The sequence below is a fragment of the Sarcophilus harrisii genome, chromosome 6 (assembly GCF_902635505.1).
Source record: "Sarcophilus harrisii chromosome 6, mSarHar1.11, whole genome shotgun sequence".
Lineage (NCBI taxonomy): Eukaryota > Metazoa > Chordata > Mammalia > Dasyuromorphia > Dasyuridae > Sarcophilus > Sarcophilus harrisii.
The window spans coordinates 148087891-148107614 of NC_045431.1; the positions used below are offsets into that span (position 1 = coordinate 148087891).

Below are 19724 nucleotides of genomic sequence, written 5' to 3' on the forward strand. Positions count from 1 at the left end.
TATATTTAAGCTACAATGTTGTTTTCTAAATTGTATATTGGATCATTTGTAAAAATTGTATGAGCTGTGCTTTAACATTTTGTCAATCCACCTGGATATGTGGTATAAATTTTGTGAAATGTGGTCCAGAGTTATTTAGATATTATCTATATGCTGAATATTAAGGTTTATCTTATTTTCTCCCTTTAACAAAAATAAAAAAAAAAAAAAGCAAGAAAATTTAGTATACAGGGATATGTGTAATTGCAAAACAAATTGTATCTGAAAGGTGTGTTATTGAGGAGATGTCCCTAAGAAGGGAGGGAATTTTGCTTCAAAATGTTCAGGTTAGGTTTTAATGAAATAACACCAGTGGAGAAATTGAAATATAATGGGGATTGAAATATAAAGTGGAAGCTTTCTCCTGGGCTCTGCTGCTTTAAAAGAGGTTAGTGGAATAACACTGGAACAAATTGTAACTAAGTATGAATTGGTAGAGATTGGTATGTATTCTAATAAAGAAACATCTTATTTCTAAAGTTTTATAAAAAATAATGGGGAGGGAATGCAAATTGAGCAGCAATTCTATAACCCTGGGCATCTGCCTTTATCAGGGAAATTGGAAAGAATGTATAAAATTCTTAAGAAACTGATTACTAAATTGATGTTAGTGACTAATTTCCAGCTTTCTAATTAGAGCAATACTATCTTCCCACTTTCTCAGGGTCACTACCATGCTAGATTATAACCATTCATCTAGCCCATTGTAATATGTCTCCAGTTGCTCCTGTTTCTAATGCACCATTCACAATGATACCAGAATAATTTTCCTAAGGCATAGGTCTGAGGTGCTAAATAACCTAATCATGTTCATTAGTAGAAAAGCACTCACCATCACAATTAGCTCACCTTCCCACATTTCAAAATATGAAACAAGTTAAGAGTTGTAAATCTCTCAAACCACACTCTCTTAACAATGTTTAATTTATTTCCACTCTCCTTATTCATATGTTTTGCTTGAGGCATGGGGTGAAGGAAAAAGTGATTGTTGCTTCTGTTCTTCTTAGACTATTATCTCCCTATCTTATCCACAGGTCAGTAGCCAGGGATTTATCCCCACCTTAGGCAACTTGAAGTCCTTTGCTCCCAGATTTAAGTGTGGGTGCCCCATCAGCTTTTGTTCAGCTACAATCCAGAACTTTGAACTCAAGTGATCCACTATAATGATATTACAGAACTGGATGCTTAGCATAGCTTTCATTACCCACATTTTTTGATTTGAATTCTACCTTAGTAGATCCTATGATTGGGACTTCATGGGGGACACAGAAACCAGTTCAGTGATGATGATGCAAAATAGTAAGTTATTTTGCAAACCTTAAATGTCTATAAAAACACTGGTTATTATCATTATTGTTGTTGCTTCTACTGTTACTATAAAACAAAGTTCCCTTTCACAAGCTTTTCCCTGCTTCCTATCTCAACCATTCCAATCCACAAAAAGGTAGTTTAATTTCTTCTTTAAGAGGAAAAAGAAAACTTTTAAGACTTAAGTTTTAAATTCAGTTGGCTCCTGAAATGCATAATTGGGGATCTTTTGGGAACATGCTAACTACTCCCAGATATATGAATGTGGGCCTACAATTATTTGTAATTTGAAATAGTAAAATTATCTGAAGATAGCTTAACCACTTTCTCATATTGCTTAGGGTGTATAGAACATTCAGTTACTCTTGTTTTTAACCCAGTTGGGTTGTAAATGATCCCAGTGTTAAATGTTTGCTTTGAGGCATTTGTGCAGTTACTTGAGCAGAGCCTATTCCAAATGGCGTCAAAATGGCGTCAAACTTATGAACTCTTATTCTCCTAAAATCTTAAAACTCTCCTCATTCAGCATGCTTTACAGTTCCCCAGGGAGCAGCACTCTTCAACTGCAGTCCTAGTTTCTACCTACCATCTGGATCCGTTTTTTTCAAAGAGAAAATAGTTCTTTGCTAACACAGAATGTTTCAAAACACGTTTTACATGTTTTTTCAAAAATCAAATCACATGATACTAATCACATAATAAATTTTAAAGATCAGCTGATCCAAAGCCTCCATTTTACTTACTGATAAAGAAACCAAGACACCAAATTGTGACCTGATCTGACCTGACCAAGGTTACAAAAGTAATATGTAGATATCAAGACTTAAAGTCCGGGCTCTTGATCCCAAGTCCAGTGATCTTTCCAAAATCCCACATTGCCTCTTCTATCAAGCATGTCATTTAGGTTTCTTAATGAAATAGGAAACAATTTAGATAAAGTTCTTTCCAACCTTTACTTTCCCCCAGCTTCACACACACACACACCTCTGTATCTGTATATCCAAGGGGGATATAATCAGAAATGAAACTATAGAGAAAGCACAATAGCAACTTCCCTTCAGATATACTCTCTAAACACTCTGAGAGAAAGAAAAGAATACATGTTATTGTCTGTGAATCAATTATTTTAGCTGCAGCTCTTCTCTAGTAAGATCCCATGAATCTAAGGGAGTACTTTATCCCTTTCCTTTCCTTCCTCTCCTGACATTTTCTGTTTTTATCTCCTGCCCATACATAAAAATCAGATATTGCACTATCAAGATGAAAGCTTAGAAGGAAGTATGACAGAACAATGGATAGAGTACTAGTCCTGGACTCAAAAAGATATGCATTCAAATCCCACCTCAAACCCTTACTACCTTCATAGGCCCAAGCAAGTCATTTAACTTCTGTCTAACTTAGTTTATCTATAAACTGAAGTCTATAAAATGAAGATAATAAGAGCATGTACCTTTCATGGTTGTTGTAAGGTTCAAATGAAATATTTATTAAGTGCTTTCTAAACCTCAAACACTATGTAAATACTAACTATGTGTGATTATTTTATCAATTCTCCCATGTCTGTCTAAGACAAAATATTTTGAAATTACTTTCTCGGGCTAAATGTAAGAAAAGGGCTAAAAGACTGCTTGTTTAAACACTCATCCAAGGTAGAAACCTCAAGTTTAGATGGAAGCAGAAAATGGTATCTCTGTCATTCCTGAAGACTAATAGTAGGTATTAGATCTGTGATTTCACTAGTATAGGGAAGTCTCAGGTAAGAAAACTCCTTAATCAATACAAGTTAATATCATCTCTTCAATTTATTATCTTAAAGGATGCCTTACAGCACCATGATGTGAAATGGTTTGCTAAAAGGAATTACCAGCAGAGATGAGTGGTAGGACTTGAACCCAGTTCTTTTAACTTCAAGGGCATTTTTCTATCAGCTAGATCATAGTCTTCCTGAGGAATACTGAAGAGAAAATACAAATTAACCAATCTGTGTCCTTTTTGGTTAACTGGATAGAAGGAAAAGCAAAAGTTACAGATTCTTACTTGTTCTCTAGAATATTAAAGTTCATTTTAGAAATATACTACACACAAAATAGTAAGGATTTCTTAATTCAGAGATGAAACAAATGCTAAAATATAAATTTGTGAGGAAAAAAGTAGCAAATCTTAACTTCAAAGGATTGATAATGAAACATCTCTGTCAGCTATTGTCTCTAAGTGTTTAATACTGCCAGCCATGAACAATGTATTAATCTGTGTTGGCAGCAGCTCCCTGCCTAGGACTAGGCCCCTACCTGTCATTAATATATCTTTTGATCGTATCTGCTTGTGGACAGGGTTGATAATGACAGAAGAGAAATAGGTGGATGAAGAAGAGTGTCAGACCCTTCCCCATCTTATCCCTCTTGGCCATATCCTTCTCCCTCCAACCAGGAGCTTCTGGACTAGTCATGGCATAAGTAACATCTAACAAAAAGATGAAGCAAACCAGAAAGAGATGGACGTGTAGATTTTGCAAGTATCATGCAATTATCAAACCCTTAAAGCTGACAAAATTGTTTAAAAGAAAGGGTAGAACCAAGATGATTTCAGAAAGGCCTGGAGAGACTTACATGAACTGATTCTGAGTGAAATGAGCAGGACCAAGAGATCATTATATACTTCAACAACAATACTATATGATGATCAATTCTGATGGACGTGGCTCTTTTCAACAATGAGATGAACCAAATCAGTTCCAATAGAACAGTAATGAACTGAACCAGCTACACCCAGCGAAAGAACTCTGGGAGATGACTAGGAATTATTACATAGAATTCCCAATCCCTCTATTTTTGTCCACCTGCATTTTTTATTTCCTTCACAGACTAATAGTACACTATTTCAAAATCCAATTCTTTGTACAGCAAAATAACTGTATGGACATGTATACATATATTGTATCTAACTTATACTTTAACATATTTAACATGTATTGGTCAACCTGCCATCTGGGGGAAGGGGTGGGGGGAAGGAGGGGAAAAGTTGAAACATAAGGTTTTGCACTTGTCAGTGCTGAAAAATTATCCATGCATATATCTTGCAAATAAAAGGCTATAATTAAAAAAAAGTTCCTAATGTGCAATAAATAAATGGAAAAAATTAAAGAAAGGGTAGAGAACAGAGGGTTCAGGACAGAGCCTAGAGAGGACCCCACAATAAGAGAGTCTCACTTGGAAGGAAAGGATAAGGAGAATTGAGGAGAAAGGTATTAGAAATAGCTTATCTTAAGTTAACCTTGAATATTCCTGATATTCTGTGTCCATAGGTGAAGTCTAAAACAACAGTCTCCATCTCCAGATTGGGCAAAAGAAGAAAGGTGTCGGACGTGTATATATCTAAGTGGAAAGGAGGTGAATGTCCTTTCCCACCAGCAAGACTTTACCCCAGGAATCCTCTAATTCTAGCCTTTAGCCTGATCTAGATCTCCCTTTTTGAGCCCTAAATAGGGCAAGACTTACAAATTTTGGAGTCAGAATTCTAGAGGTAGTAATTGGACATGTGTGAGTTAATAAAAATCACTGAGAAAGAATAGAAAAAAAGGAGTGATCAGTAGAGTCTCAGTTATGGAGTTAGACACAAACAAATCCAACAAAGGTCACTAAAAAAAGGCAGATAAAAAGGAAGACAAGATGGAGAGAGTTATAAAAAAAGAAAGACAGAGAATAGAGACTAACCCAGAAGAAGTATTGAGTGACAAGGCCAAAAAGCTTCAGAGTTCAATAATGATGAAGATTAAGAAAAGATCTGATTTAGCCAACTCCAACATTGTTGTCACCTTTAACAAAGGAAATTTAGTTAAATGGTGGGATCAGAAACCAGATAGCAAGAAATGGGGAAGTGAGTCAAAGGACAGAAAGTAAAAGCAATAGGTGTATATGTGGGATAGATAATGGATTACTTGAAGAAGTAACAGATTCCAGAGTTTCAGGTATTTTATTGTTGTTTGTTTGTTTGTTTGTTTTTAAGATAGGGTAGACTTAAGTCATTTGTAAGGAACAGGAAAAGAGTCAGGAAATAAGGAGAAATTGATGATTAAAGATGGGGGACCAGGAAAGAAGACTGAGAAAGTAAGCTCCAGAGAAATGGGATCAAATGTTTGACTTTGGGCAAAAAAGAACCATTTCTTTTTAAGAAACCAGAATAAATCAAAAATTAGATATGGAGGTTTTAAAATACCAAAAAAAAAAAAAAAAAAGGAAAAACAAAGAATATATAATGCATTTACTCTATATTCTCAATAAAGTAAAGGGCAAAGGGCAAGGACTGCTATAGAAGGCTTTAGAAAAAAAGACAGAGGAACAGATGGGTGATTCAGTGGAAAGAGCACTGTGTTAGAATCAAGAAGATTCATCTTAAATTCAAATTAGGCTTCCTAAGTTTACTAGTCCTGTGACCCTGGGCAATTTGTTTGATTATTTACCTCAGTTTCTCATGAGCTAAACCACTCCAGAAATAGGAAGGAAGGAAGGAAAGAAGGGAGAGAGGGAAAGAGGAAGGGAAAGAAGGAAGGAAGGAAAGAAGGGAGAGAGAATTTGAAACAGCCATTTCTGAAAATGCATTAGAACTAATTAGAGAATAAAAAGAATTATCATGTGGAACTAAAGACCTACTTCATAAAATCATAGATTTAGATGTAGAAGAAATTTTAGAGGCCAACAAGTCCAACTCTCTCATTTTCTAGATAAGAAAACTGAGGCTAAGAAAGATTAAATGAATTTCTAAGGGCCACACAGTTCATGTCTGGGGCAGAATTTGAACTCCAGTCTTCCTGATTTTAAATCCAAGGCCCTTTCCACTGAGCTATCTATTATGGAATATGAATTTGTGCTACACTTCATCCGTATAAAATGATGATGGTGGTGATGATGATGATAATAAAAGATGGCAGTTAGCACAATTTAAGGTTTGCAAACTTCATTTGATCCTCACAACAATCTCAGAAGACATATGCTATAATTATTTTTGTCTTGATGAGAAAACTGAGGCTGAGAGAGGTTAACTTACTTGTCCAAGGTCACATAGTAGATACATGATTAAGAGAATGTAAATTCAAGTCTTCCTAATTTCAGGTTCAACACCATGCAGTTTCAGTGAATTCTGGCAGCTTTTAACAATTGGTTGAGCCAATTTTGAAAAGTCAAATGGTCAGGATCATCCCAGGGCTCAAGTTTAACAAAGAAGAGACAACCAGAGAAGCAGGCAAAGTAGGTTGGCCAGAAATTCATGGGTGATAGATTTCAAATAATTTTGACTGGAGGTAAGATTAAGTATATGGTTGTCTCAGAATGTAGCTGAGGTTGATGATCTGGAAAAGCAGAGTTTTTGAGGCCAGTCTTCAGTCTCAAAGGTTAGGGTATAAATGGAGGCCACATACTGAATTCCTTGAGAAAGAAGTGAAAGTTGACTGTAACAGTGACTTGGATATGGTGAGATAAAGTGAGCCTCAAAGAAGAAGTGGTTCCTAGGCAATGGTGATTATCCAGTGTATAGAAGACACGAAAAGAAAAAAAAAAAAACAGCCCTACCTATTTAGAAGGGACAAAAGAAGTAAGAAACCATGTGCACAGTCCTGCAGGAGATCACAAGTTAACTCTATAGGAAAATTGAAATGGGCAGAGGAGGGGCAGGAAGGGGGAGGAGGGTCATTTCAAAATTATAAAATTATCAAAGTAACAAATTATATTTCTCAAAGCAAGTTACTTGACAACAGTTTAAAAAATATAAAAACTTAGGAATCACAAAAAGGCTTACATAATGAAACATACAAAAGAAATTTGTATCGAAAACCTAACAGTGTTTCCAACTTCACATGTTAGATTACATACCTGAAAAATAACTTAAAACTAAGTCTCCTTTAGGATCCTTTGTTCATAGTGCTTCATTCAGTTACACATCAAGTTTTCATTGTATTTGAAGCTTATATAGTTATCTAAAAGGGTGTTTTGCTGGACACAAAAATTGCTAATATTGTAAAATCTAAACAAGAAATCAATGGGCTAGTTTGAAGGCTAGAGAACATGGTGCTGAAAACTGTATTCCTACCTCATGAAGTATTCCCTTTCTCCTGGTTAATTGTGAGTTCCATTAGGGAACTTGTCTTTTCCATTGTTAAACCCCTTTTCTTTTTCTTTTTTTTTTTTTTAAGAGAACAATTTAATTATTAATTTATTAGAGAGTAAATCAATTGGCTGGATAGGACTCTCCTCTCAAAGTATCCAGCCCCGAGTATTGTTACATCAAGACTTTTTATAGAATAACAAGATCAATGACATGTTGGGAGGAGGTACCCAGATGGGTAGACCCTAATAGGGGGAGGTACCTAGAATAACATAATGGAGGGAGGTACTGGAGAGGTTACTTATATTCTAATGATAGACCTTTATCTTGTCAAACATTAAAAGGAGTGTTTATAACCTAAAGATACAAGATCTTTATCTCATGAAATATTTAAGAGGGAATGATTATAGCCTGGGGTTTGGGGGCAGAGCAACTGAGGTAGGATGACCTCAAGGAGACTATGGCATAATATTCTCCACTTTCTGTCCTAGGTTATTCAAATCATTAAATCATTTTCCTCTTGATACTTGGGGGTCTTTGCACCATAATTTTAACCACCTCCACTTGGGAACAGATGAGGTGAAGAAGATTAGAGAAGATGCAAGGACCTACAGCAAGGGCAAGAAGGAGAAGCAAGGGTCCCACAAGGGATGTAATAAGGGTGGTTAGCCATGGGGACGAATTAAACAGAGACTGGTACCTTCTTTCCTTGACTCTGCTCCAGTTGTCTAGACTCAACATTCTTTCAAACCAGGGCCAGACTTTCTCTGATTATCCCAGAATTATTAGCATAAAAACAGTATTCCTCATTTAGGATGGCACACAGACCTCCCTGTTGCAGAAATAGTAGGTCAAGTCCCCTTCAGTTTTGGAGTACTATTTCTGTCAAGGAGTCAACTTGGCTTTCTAGTTTCGAGATGGATGACTCGATCTGAGTCAGGTCTGTGGTCATTTGTGCAGTTAACTCAGCATACCCAGAATTGCCCGTCAGGAGGGCTGCGATGCTAAGGGCGGTAGTGCCTGCCAGCCCAAGCCCTACTATGAGGGGAAGGAATGGTCTTTTTTGTTTCTGTCTGGTATTCTCCAAGGGAGAAAATTGGGACTGGAAGTGGCTCCATCCGTCCCCTCCTGGGAGGACAGTTTGGGAAACACTGCTACCAGGACACAGAACGAATCTGGCCTTCTGAGGAGGGTACTAGAGTAGGCACACCTGGTCAGTCCATCCCTACAGGCAAACCATGAACCTTCAGGGACCTGGTACCAAACAGCAACATCAGTTGAGGATGCTGAGATATTAATCAAGGAACTGGGGTTACAAGACTGGAGGAGAGGGTCAGAAAGACTTGTGGAAGCAGTCACCAGACAGGTTAAACCCCTTTTCTTACTAACTCTAATATCCTTTCTCCTGCTTTCCCAAATCTATTTCATATTTACTACTCCTCATGTTTATTTTATCACTTCATTTTGTCTGAAACCTATTGTTGTAAATCAAGGTACGTTTTGGCAAAGAGAACACTATTAGGGATTTTTCATACGTGTCTTGCAACTTTCAAATTGTTATTTTGCGATCTCATCACAGGGGGTCCCAAGGAGAGTAGGCACCTTGAAAACAGAAGACTCAAACCAAAACAGGTATCATCAACCAACTCTAAGTGATTTAGGATGATAAGCTTTAAGCTAAAGTTAATTACAAGATAAAAACCAAAACAGAGACTAAAAAGTTACAAAACTTGCAACTTTGCAGTTGTAATGTTCTGGTTTAGCCTTCTGGAGATCTTGGGACCAGACTTGTCTCTGCAGCATAATAACTACAAGAATGGCCAGGAATAAAGTCCAAAGTCTTTATTATCTCCTTCACAGTGTGTCTCCTTCACCTGGGGCCGGGCTAGCTTTCTGGAGGCCCTCGGGAATGGGTCTTGATTTCAGTGGAGGAATGCAGGAGGCAGGACAATGTCTATCTTGAAGTCTTTCTCCCAGATCTCTTACCTCTTATATACTCTATTATAAGTACATCATCATAGGTGTCAATCTTGTAGAACTATACCAAGTACTAAGTACAGGTAAACTAGAGAATCATTTTCTCAATTCCTTTGAGTTAACACCTTGTTTCAAGTATACTTCTCCAGAGTTCTGGCTCTCTACATGCAGTTACAATACATTGCAGCTGCTACTTTGTGGAGGGAGTCAGGTTTATTTGACTATACATGAAGTATAAAAAGGAAGATCTAATATGAAGGTTAGTTAATGTAATGGGGGTTCCAGAAGGCACAATGGAAGGGGTAAGGGAAGGCAGAGCAAGCTAGAGATGAGGAAGAAATAACAAACACAGAGTGAGGGGGAGGAAGTTAATGGGGAATGAGAATTTTGTCTGATGCCTTCTTAAACCATAGGACAGGTAAAGTATAAGTTATTCTCACCCTCAACCATCCCTATAAAAGCCTCAGTTTCATTTCTCTCAAAGAAGGTAAAACAGAAAATCACAGAATCTGTAGTTAATAATCAAGGGATTGGGAGCCCAATTCATTCCAAAATGGCACAAGATGACCGATGTCCTGCCAGGATATACTGTACAAGAAATATGTTTTTCATTCCTGAATGAGCAGGGCACCTGAGGGTCTATTTCTAAATAAAGTTCTAGCAGCCAGAGCCCCAATGTTTAAGACTCAGTTACTAGATGTCCAGACTGCAGAATTCACTAAGTTATGGAATGAGTCAAAAAAGTACCTCAAGGGACAATTCCTTGTGTGTTCCTACCAGAAAGACTTTGCTACCATACTGTATGTAACAAATGGTTATCTAGATTATGCTTAAAGACTTCAATGGAGAACCTCAACATCCAGAGTCCATTTAACTTGTAAATAGCTTTAATTATTAGAAAGTAAAGAGAGGAAGCATTCCTCAAACATAAGACCCCGAATTTGCCTCTTTACAATTTCAACTCATTCCTCTGAGTTCTGCCCTCGAGGGTCAAAGAGAACAAAAGTTTATAACTGTTTCACAAGACTGCACTTGCAATACCATACTTGAAGAGAACCCAATCTTGAAGTGTTGGGCTCCTCACCAATGGAGATATGCCTCTTCTGGACTGTCTCCAGTTTATTCTTATTACTTAGAAAGGGATAAAGAAATTGCTGTGTAGCAGTAATAGCCCAGTAGAGAACAGATAATATAGAAAGCCTAGTGACTGAGATGGATGGTTATCTTATCTCATTCTGTAGTCCTCCACACCCACACTACATCGAACTAGCTTTCTGGAGGCCCTCTGGAAGGGTCTTGGTCTCAGCAGGATAGACACCACGAGAATGGTCAAGAATAGTCTAGAGTCTTTCTTCTGGCCTAGTTTTCATCTTAGTGCAGGAGGCAGGAGAGCCACCACGAAGCTGATCAAAGATAGAATATCTGTGGCTGACGTTGTCCTCGGTTTAAATACCCTATTACAATTATATCAACTATAGAACTATTATACCACCATGCTAAGTACTAAGTATATGTAAACTAGATAACCATTGTCTCATCAATTACACTGAGTTAACACCTTTCAAGTATCCTTCTCCAAATTTCTAGCCTCTATACAAAAGGACTGTGTGTTATGGATTCCTTAAGCAGTTTGAGGAATTCTGTGAACCCTTTTTCAGTATAATGTTTTTAAAATGCATAAAATAAAGTACCTAGGATGTGAAAGAAATCAATTATACTGAAATATAGCTATTAAGTTTTTTTATTATTTTTGTGGATATTTAAAAGTCTATGATTTTTTGTGCGTGTTAAAAAAAAAAGCAAGTTCACTGTAGCCAGGTTAATAAACCCTAAGTATATATGATACAAATAAATAATGTTTGTGGACTGTTGTCTATATAGTCTTCTGACTAGACTATACAATCCACAAGGGCTGGGAGCCCAAGTGTTATATAAATTTTATATCTCTTTAGGTATTAGATACCTAATAAATGTTTTTAATTATCTGCAGATATTAGAAATGCTGCAAAAGGGAAAGCAAAAGTTTTTTTATAAGGAAATAGAAAAACTTGAAAGTCAAGACTAGTGATCTAAAAGTTCGAACATTCAGGTGTAAACCCAAATGCCTCTTTAGTTAATAAAATTTCATGTAGCTTATACCTTCTCAAGGGGTTTGGAAGAGGGAGGGAGAAAATTTGGAATTCATTTTTTTAATGAATGTTATATTTTTTTACATGTAAATGGGAAATAGTTAATGAAATAAATTTATTATTAATCACTGAATCTTGTAGCCAGAAATACCAGGTTGGAGATATCTGAATTATAGGATTTTGGTATGTTTGTAACATTTTTTTTTTTTTTTATTTCTAGGATTTCCTTCTAGGTTTTGTAATCTTCCTATTATTTCATTCATTCAGAAAAGTATATTTTACTAATTGTGAAATTTATTTCCCTTGCAATATTAGAAAACCAACTATTCACCACACAAAAATACTTTACAGAAACTAAAAACAAAATATATTTGAAGAAAAATTATGCATTTGGAAGATGTGTTTTCAAGGAGTAGAATCTCAACTTTAAGCTGGTTTAAATCTGCATGTTATGACCCAACTGGAGCAAGAAGAAAGATCCACTTAGGCCACCTCCCAGTCAAGGAAAGGCTGGAAAAGCAGCAAACCAACTGCTTTCTCTAAAGTTCCCAGGAGCTTCAACCTAAGGGAATACTATTTTCAAATTCCACCTTCCCACTTTTATAAAGGGTGTTATATTTCCTCCTTCTTCATTAACTATAACAGAGAAACAAAACACAAATGCACCAATTGGGTTTTTTTCTCAAATTAACCTCTAACTATTATGGAGCCTTATGGGAACAGCATCTTGTTAAACACTACCTAGTTGCTGTAACTATATTTAAAATATATGAGGATATATATTTCCCAAGTTGGATAATTTTCCCACCAGAGAATAGTTTGTTGTCTGGTATAAGCTAGCTATTATTTATGTTACAATCCACATTCAGAAACCCTGAACATTTATAGAGATCAGCAAGCATCAAAATAACCAAGCCCTGACCTTTGGGAAAGAGTTCTGAACCCCACTTTTAACTTTTCTCAATTGCTCAAAGTAAAGTTCTCCCAAGTCTTTTCTAATGAGGTTTTGATTCATTCTTAGTTTATTTTACTTGACTCCAGGGGCAGCTGACTGAAATCAGTGTTGTTTAAAGTCTATTAACACACTAAAATTGTCATCAATGTTTCTCAAAAATTCAAGTGGCTTTTCCATGATAAGATTGGGACTGAACCTGCAATGTGTTTGACATAGGGAACTTCCAAAGGAAGAAGTCTCCTCCAACAATACAAGTTTGCACTTTTTCCACAACCAAGATTCTCACGGAGTTGCTTATGGAAATGAGAGGTTAAGTGTTGACTTGCCCCAATCATACTTGAACCCTAATCTTCCTAGATCCCAGGCCAGCTTTCTATTCCAAGCTGTGCCTTTGCTTATTGCTCCCTACAAAAATCAATAATCTCAAATTAGTGTATAGTTGCCATGTAAACACTTCTTAAATAGATGGTTTGCTTATTTAATTTGTAGGTTTATTTTTTTGGTCAGGTCTGGAAATGTGAAAGATGAATTCAAATCTGGCCTCAAACATTTCCTAGCTATGACCCTGAGCAAATCACTTAATCCTGTTTGCCTCAGTTTCCTCATCTGTAAAATAAACTGGAGAGGGAAATGACCTAGAATCTTTACTAAGAAAACCCGAATTTGGGTCACTAAGTGTAGTCATGACTTGGGGTTGAAGGGAATGAAGGAAGTCAAGAAGCAGAGATGAAGATGGGGTCAGCCAGTGAAATTGTCCTAAATGGGGAAATGGAGGGTCTTGTGTGAAAAACAGCAAGTGCCTCATCGGAGTGTCCAGCATCAATGAAATAGCTATCTGCAATAGGTTTTCACCCACCGTTCATCATGGCAGGCATAAAAACTGCCACCTATTCCACTCTGACCCTTGAGAAATCCGCTTAAAGCAAACTGGTATTGCTTTTCTTTAAATAAATCAAAATCAAAAAATTTTTTAAAAGTCAGGCAGTGAAATTGCTGATTTTAAATGCCAGCGTCTGGCTGTTCCTTCCGATCGACCAAATTTCTACTCCACTTTTTATACCTGGCAGGACAGCAAAAGAAGAAATGAGAAAGAATGGAACAGGCACCTCTCTGACCGCTGCCTTCGCGCCCAGAAGTGGCCGGGAGAGTAGAAAGAGTGAAGCCCCTGTTACTCTAATAGTCATTATCACACTGCGTACCTGGTTATGGTGCAAATGCTGTAGCTTCTCAACTTGCGTCCGCGACGCAGCCCCTAGATCATCCAGCAGGTGACCCACTTGAGCCGTTGACAGGCTCCGGTTCTCCCCGAACACGGCCAGCAGATCATCAGTGAAGTCTAGCCCGGAGCCGACAGCTCCCCCGATGCCTCCCACCGCTGCTAGCAGAAGAAGCCCCGCCACGGCTCGGACCGAGCCCCCCATGGCGAACCGCGAAGCTGTGCACTCCTGGGGCTCTCCACGTGCGCGCCACGCACCACTCACTCAGCCAGCCTAGCGGGCCGCCGCGCTCCGGGAAGCACGAGTCCGCCGCCGCCTCTGGTCACCAGCAGAGCGGAGCTCCCCGGTGCAAGCTACGTGCAATGTCCTACACCGAGGGCCGGCTCGGGCTGGGGAGCCTCCAGGCTGCCCCAGTCCGATCTTACCGCGCCTCCGAGCCAAGCGAGCGAGGGTCACCAGCAGCTCCCCTCTGCTCTGGCGAAAACTCGAGTCCCCTCCTCCTGGGACGGCCCAGGGCTGATCTGCATTGAAAAGAGCGTCCAGCAGGGAGGAAGCGATAGGCAGCGGCAGGTCGGGGCCCCTGCTCCTCTGGCTGCGCCTGCGATAAGGAGGACAAAGGGGTTAAAGAGAGATAAAGGTGGCTTTCGGGGTCAACTTGCTCGGCAGCCTGCCCGCACCGCCATAGCGCTCAGGGACCAGCTGATCGGGCAACAGACAGCCTTAAACTCGGAAGCCCGAGTTGGCCAAAGCCAGGGTTCTTACACACCGCCTTGGAACGGGATTTGCAGAGGAAGACACGGTCAGCTTTGACTCTGGCTTCCAAAAATTAAAAAAAAAAAAAAGCCCTAGATCAGCCAACTTCGCCGGTCCTCCCTTCCCCTCGCACACACTTCCTTTCTTTCTTTTTATTTTCCGAGACTAGAAGCTAGGTGAGAGACGGACTCACCCTGGAATGACTAAAGGAGTAAAGGCCGGGGACAGCCTGTGTCTAAAGATCTCTCTCCCCTTTCCGCTAACATGTGCGTTTAGCCTCTCCAAGCCCGCCTGTCTCGGCCTCTTTCCTGTCACTCTCTCTCCCTCCCTCTGGATCTGGCTTTGTTTCTCTCCGTCTAATGAGTCGTCTTTCTACAGAGAAACCTGGGAGAACTGAAGCTTCGCCTTTTACCAGATAAAGGGAAAGGAAAGGAGGGGCCTCAGGCTCGGTTAGAAAGTCCCGGGGTGACTGCTGAACTGGCCGGCCCTCGGTTCTCCATTTAGGGGTGCACGGACCCGCGCGGGGGCGCAGAGCAACCGCAGTCCAGCTGCGCCTAGCGTCCAACTTCACTTGCCGCTTTCCCTCGGCTCCTCCCAGTCTTATCCTGGTCACCGCCCCCAGTTCCACGGATTAATTTGCCCTAGAGGAGTCACATCTCAGTCTGGGCACCTGACCTTGCTTTCTGTTGTTGTTGCTCTCCAAGCCCTCGAGCCCTGAGTGAAACGAATGTTCTGAAATCGGACCTGGGGTATCAGGCATTGTTTAAGAACTTGGCAGGAACTGATTTTTAGGAGTTTTTTTTTTTTAATTATTATTTTTTAAATCAAAAGAGAAAGAGGAAACTAAAGCAGCAGCCTGGGGTCCAGCTAGCTGAGCCAGCGTTATCCAGATTGGCCCTTCCTGACACCATGGGGGTTATCCGTGGACAGAATAGATGTTTATTTTTCAGGCTGGGATTCAAGAAAAACTGACTTGGGTGTGAGGTCAAAAAAACATGTGTAGTGGGAATGGGTGATAGTAAACAAGTTAGATCAGATAGCTTAATTGTCCCTGAATAAAATGAAACCATTATATATTGTTGCACTCACAGGAATGATAATAATAATAGCAAAGCGTCTAGTGCTGCCTTTCATCTTGGGAGCTCAGAGCACTGTGGCAAACAAAACACGGGATCATTATTCTTGACTAGCTCTGTTTGATGAGGATTACTGATTATGAAGAATCACATTCAGGGCTACCTGGATGGTAAGTGAAGGCCTGTAAAGAATCTCATAAAGTGGAAAGGTTGAAGAAACTGTTTAACAGGAGGAAAGGGAACTACAGGAAGTGAAACAACTAGTTTTAGAGGTTTGAAATGCAATTCTATGAAAGAGGAGTTTAATTTGTCTATGTAGATACTGATGAGAAAGAGGGTAAATGGGAGTTATTTGGGTTATATAGGTTGAAAGAACTAAAAATTCCAGCTCTGCAATAATGGAATGAGATTCCTGCAGTTCCGGAACTTTGATGACTTAAAAAAGCCTTTTTCATTCTAAAACTATTTTAAAGTTAGGAATGAACTTCATTTCATAGGAGTTCTGATATAGAATTGGAAAAAAATTTCAGAAGCTGTCTAGTTTGACTTGATTTTATAGATGAAGAAACTGAGGCACAAAAATTGAGTGAATTGTCTAAGGAACATGGGTAGTCAGCTAAAGAGAGAGAGGAGCAAATTTGCATGTAGGCCCTCTAACTCCAGAGCCAGTGTTTTCTACACTATACCAAAAGAAAGAAATTAATTACCAAGGACAAATGAACATAGACTAAACAAAGCTGAAAGTTAAAAAAAAGATATTTAGTTGTATGTCTAGTTGCTGTCAATTTTATGTCAATTTCTTCCTTTGCTTATGTAAATATATGAATGCAAGCTTTGTCTCAAGTCATTTCTTGGAAATCTGGGAACACCATCCCATTAACAGCCACCAAGTTTATTTCCAAGAAATGTTCTATTATGCATCTTACTGACACATTAATTTATGAAAAAAGTTGCATTTTCAACCATTATTTTTAGGCCCTACAATTCCATGATTTCATTGATGTGGGGAATTCTCTAATGAGTAAACTCCCTTTGCTATTGTAGCACCTACTTTGCAACTTTTACTCTTAACAGAGTTGCCTGGAAGTGTCCTGGTTAAGTGACTTGCTCTGTCAGCAAGTATGGATCAGGGACTGGGTTTGATCTCTGGCCTCCCTAATTAAAAGGCCAGCTATCTCTATTACATGACACCACTTCAAAATTATAGATAGCTAAATTGTGGGTTTGTGTGGAATAGTTATGTTATTCATGTGCACTCATATATACTAGGAATAGTCACCAATCTGCTGCCCTCAAAAGCAGTAAAGGACAGAATAAGATAAAGTCATAATGCTTCATGGCTTACCCAAATTAAGTTATTGCTAACCTAGGCAAGTGGGAAAGAAAACTTCAGAATATCAAAAGAAAATATTCATAGCAACACATACTTAATAAGCAATTTAGGATTTATAGAATGATTTCTTCCTAACAATCCCATTAAAGTAGTTAGTGCAAGCATATTATTTCCATTTTACAGATAAGAAAATTAAGGCTCTGGCAGATCACAAGGTTTTGCCAAGGACTATACCTCTGTAAATTACTTGTCCTAGAATAAAAAGACTTGGATGTTGATCCTAGGTCCAGCCTTCTGATTCCAAATTCTTAAGTAATAAATAGAACTCATTAGGGACTCCTTTCTATACACAAGAATAGTATACACAGATCTCGTATAAAATATGAATGTGAATATGACCTTTTTGTTAAGATTGACCTCTATTTTCCTTCTGGGAGATAAGAGTATAAACTGTCTCATCTATCTTATGAGGTTGTGTGATGTGCAAATGAAAGTATGGGTGCAAAAATGCTTTGTAAACTGAAAAGGAATAACTTCAAATATACTATAAAATTAGTGTGATTTCACCAGGAAGACAATGGAATAAGCATGCTGAACACCCAGAGGAAAAAGGAAAAGCAAGTCAAAGACATTATCACTTGGATGATAAAATTTAGGATGTTACTGAAAAGACAGCTTCAAAAGATAGATTAAAGTCAGTATCTCAGAAATAATACCTTTCTGACTAAGTTAATTATAGACTTACTAACTAAAATGACATCTGATGACACTGATGTTCTTAAGAGAGTTATGAGAAATGACTTTATAATTTGTTTTGCATACTACATTGATAGGAGTGCTTTTCAAATTCTAAGTAAAAAGAAATGAAAATATTTTGCAACATTCATAGTAATCACATATCTTATTATATATAGCCCTCCAAGCTCATGCAGGATTAATAATACTAAATTTATAATCCAATTTTAATTGTTCAGTAAAAGGGTCCCAGTTTTGTTTTGTTTTTTTTAATGTTGATTTTCTTGTTCTAACGTATCTATTGTGTAAGAATGAGTGAAGCCAAATTTGGAAAGGCTCAGAATCATCAAAAGATTAGTCATCAGAAGTAATTAATATATTTAAACCATAACAACCCTGAAAGACTATCCAAGAACTATTATTGTCCATAAATGTGAGTTATTACTGTTATCCTTAAAGAAAGGCAGCTAGGTGATACAATAGATAGATTGCTGGACCTAGAATCAGAAAGATCCATCTTCTTGAGTTCAGATTTAGCTTCAGATATTTACTAATTGTATAATCCTGTGCAAGTTACTTAATCCTGTTTGCCTCAGTTTCTTTACCTACAAAATGAACTAGAGAAGGAAATGGCAGACTACTCCAGTATCTTTGCCATGAAAATTCCAAGTGGAGTCATGAAGAATTGGACACAGCTAAAAAATGACTAAACAACAACATAAAGAAGGAAATATATGAGTCCATTAATAAAAATATATTGTAGTTGAAAATGTAGTATGTTCTATTTGTCCATAATACTACTGGGGAATGATTTCTTTCTTTAAATATAGTAACTATTGGAGACCATAATAATAATTGCCATTTATATGATACTTCAAAATTTTCAAGGTGTTTCAAATATCTTCTATCACTAATATGATCCAGTTCAGTAAGGAGAAAGAAATAGGGAGCTAGCTCTCAACTTGGCACTTATGTCTGTCACATTATTGAGTCAAAGTACTGGGAAAGTGTCAACTTCTCTTTGGTTCTCATAAAGCTGTGTATCTCTTGGGGTAGCCACCCTTTTCATTGATCTAAAGTGTAATTAATATAGATTTGTCCAACTAAAATCATCCCTGCATCTCTACCAATTTGCTTTACCCTTCTTCTACTCTGAATCTGCATTATTTCATTGGACCCTCATTGTGTGTCTTTGATATGATGAAGTCAACTCTTATCAGAAATGAACTAACATGCTTGCATTTTATATTTAGAACTTGCAGACAACAAGTATTTTAAAGTGCTTATGTGCCAAGCATCATGGAAAATTCTGGGGATACAAATTCCCAGCAAAGGTTCCCAAAGCAAAAAGAAAGAAAATCTCTGCGCTTAAGGAGTCAGAAATAGACATTGGAGGGTAGTGGAAAAGGGGGGCCAGCATGGCAGAGGGATGTTCCATGGAAAAAGACAGTTCAATCACAATGTGAAAGTCTAGAGAGTCATAAGCACAACCAGGAGAGGTAAATACATAGTATTTTACATTCTGAATAGTAACAATAAATGTAATGAAATAAAACATAATGGGAATCTTCTACATGATTATCAATCCATGCTTCTAAGCCTAAATCTCCAGACAGTTCACAGGCCCAGATTTTCAATGAAAGACTCAATTTTCTTCACAGCTACATTTCTGAGGATGGGCAAAAGAATTTAGGAATCATAATAGAGTATCCAAATGATATTTTAATCACACTTCCAGGAAGTTCAGTCTTCGGAGGAAATCTCAGCAACCCTGGACTTGGATCTTGACTTCTCCTCACAGATCAAACACATAGGTTTAGCCCTGTGGTAGACTAGAGCTCGAGTGGCTGATGTTTTTATGCTTGGTCACTGGCAGAGACCTTTGGGTTTTCATTACCAAAACTTACTCATTGTTCATGCAATAGAAGGGGGAAGTTAAATGGTAGGCTCCAGGAATCTTTCTACCTTTAACCCTTTAATTCTGGTTTTAGATGACTAAGAAGTATGCTATCTCCTCTCTATCCTTACAAATAGAGGGTGTGTTTGTATATACATATGTGTATATGTGTCTACATACACATATAAATACATGTATGAATATATATTTGT

The 19724-nt window shown here is 38.0% G+C and overlaps 1 protein-coding gene across 4 annotated transcripts in view; it reads right to left on the reverse strand.

The window, feature by feature from the left end:
• SLC39A8 (solute carrier family 39 member 8) overlaps positions 1–15220 on the reverse strand; it is a 68362-nt gene extending 53142 nt beyond the window's left edge. The window contains exons 1-2 of one of the 4 annotated variants that reach the window (XM_031943492.1): positions 15147–15220; positions 13701–14316 (exon numbers count right to left, since the gene is read on the reverse strand). In XM_031943492.1, the coding sequence (XP_031799352.1) occupies positions 13701–13922 (222 nt within the window). In that variant the 5' untranslated portion in view covers positions 13923–14316; positions 15147–15220. Of the gene's footprint in view, positions 1–13700; positions 14644–14664; positions 14833–14883; positions 15106–15146 lie in introns of those variants that run through there. The other 3 variants (XM_003772936.4, XM_031943491.1, XM_031943490.1) reach the window with 3 other exon arrangements.
• Positions 15221–19724: the final 4504 nt, after the last annotated feature.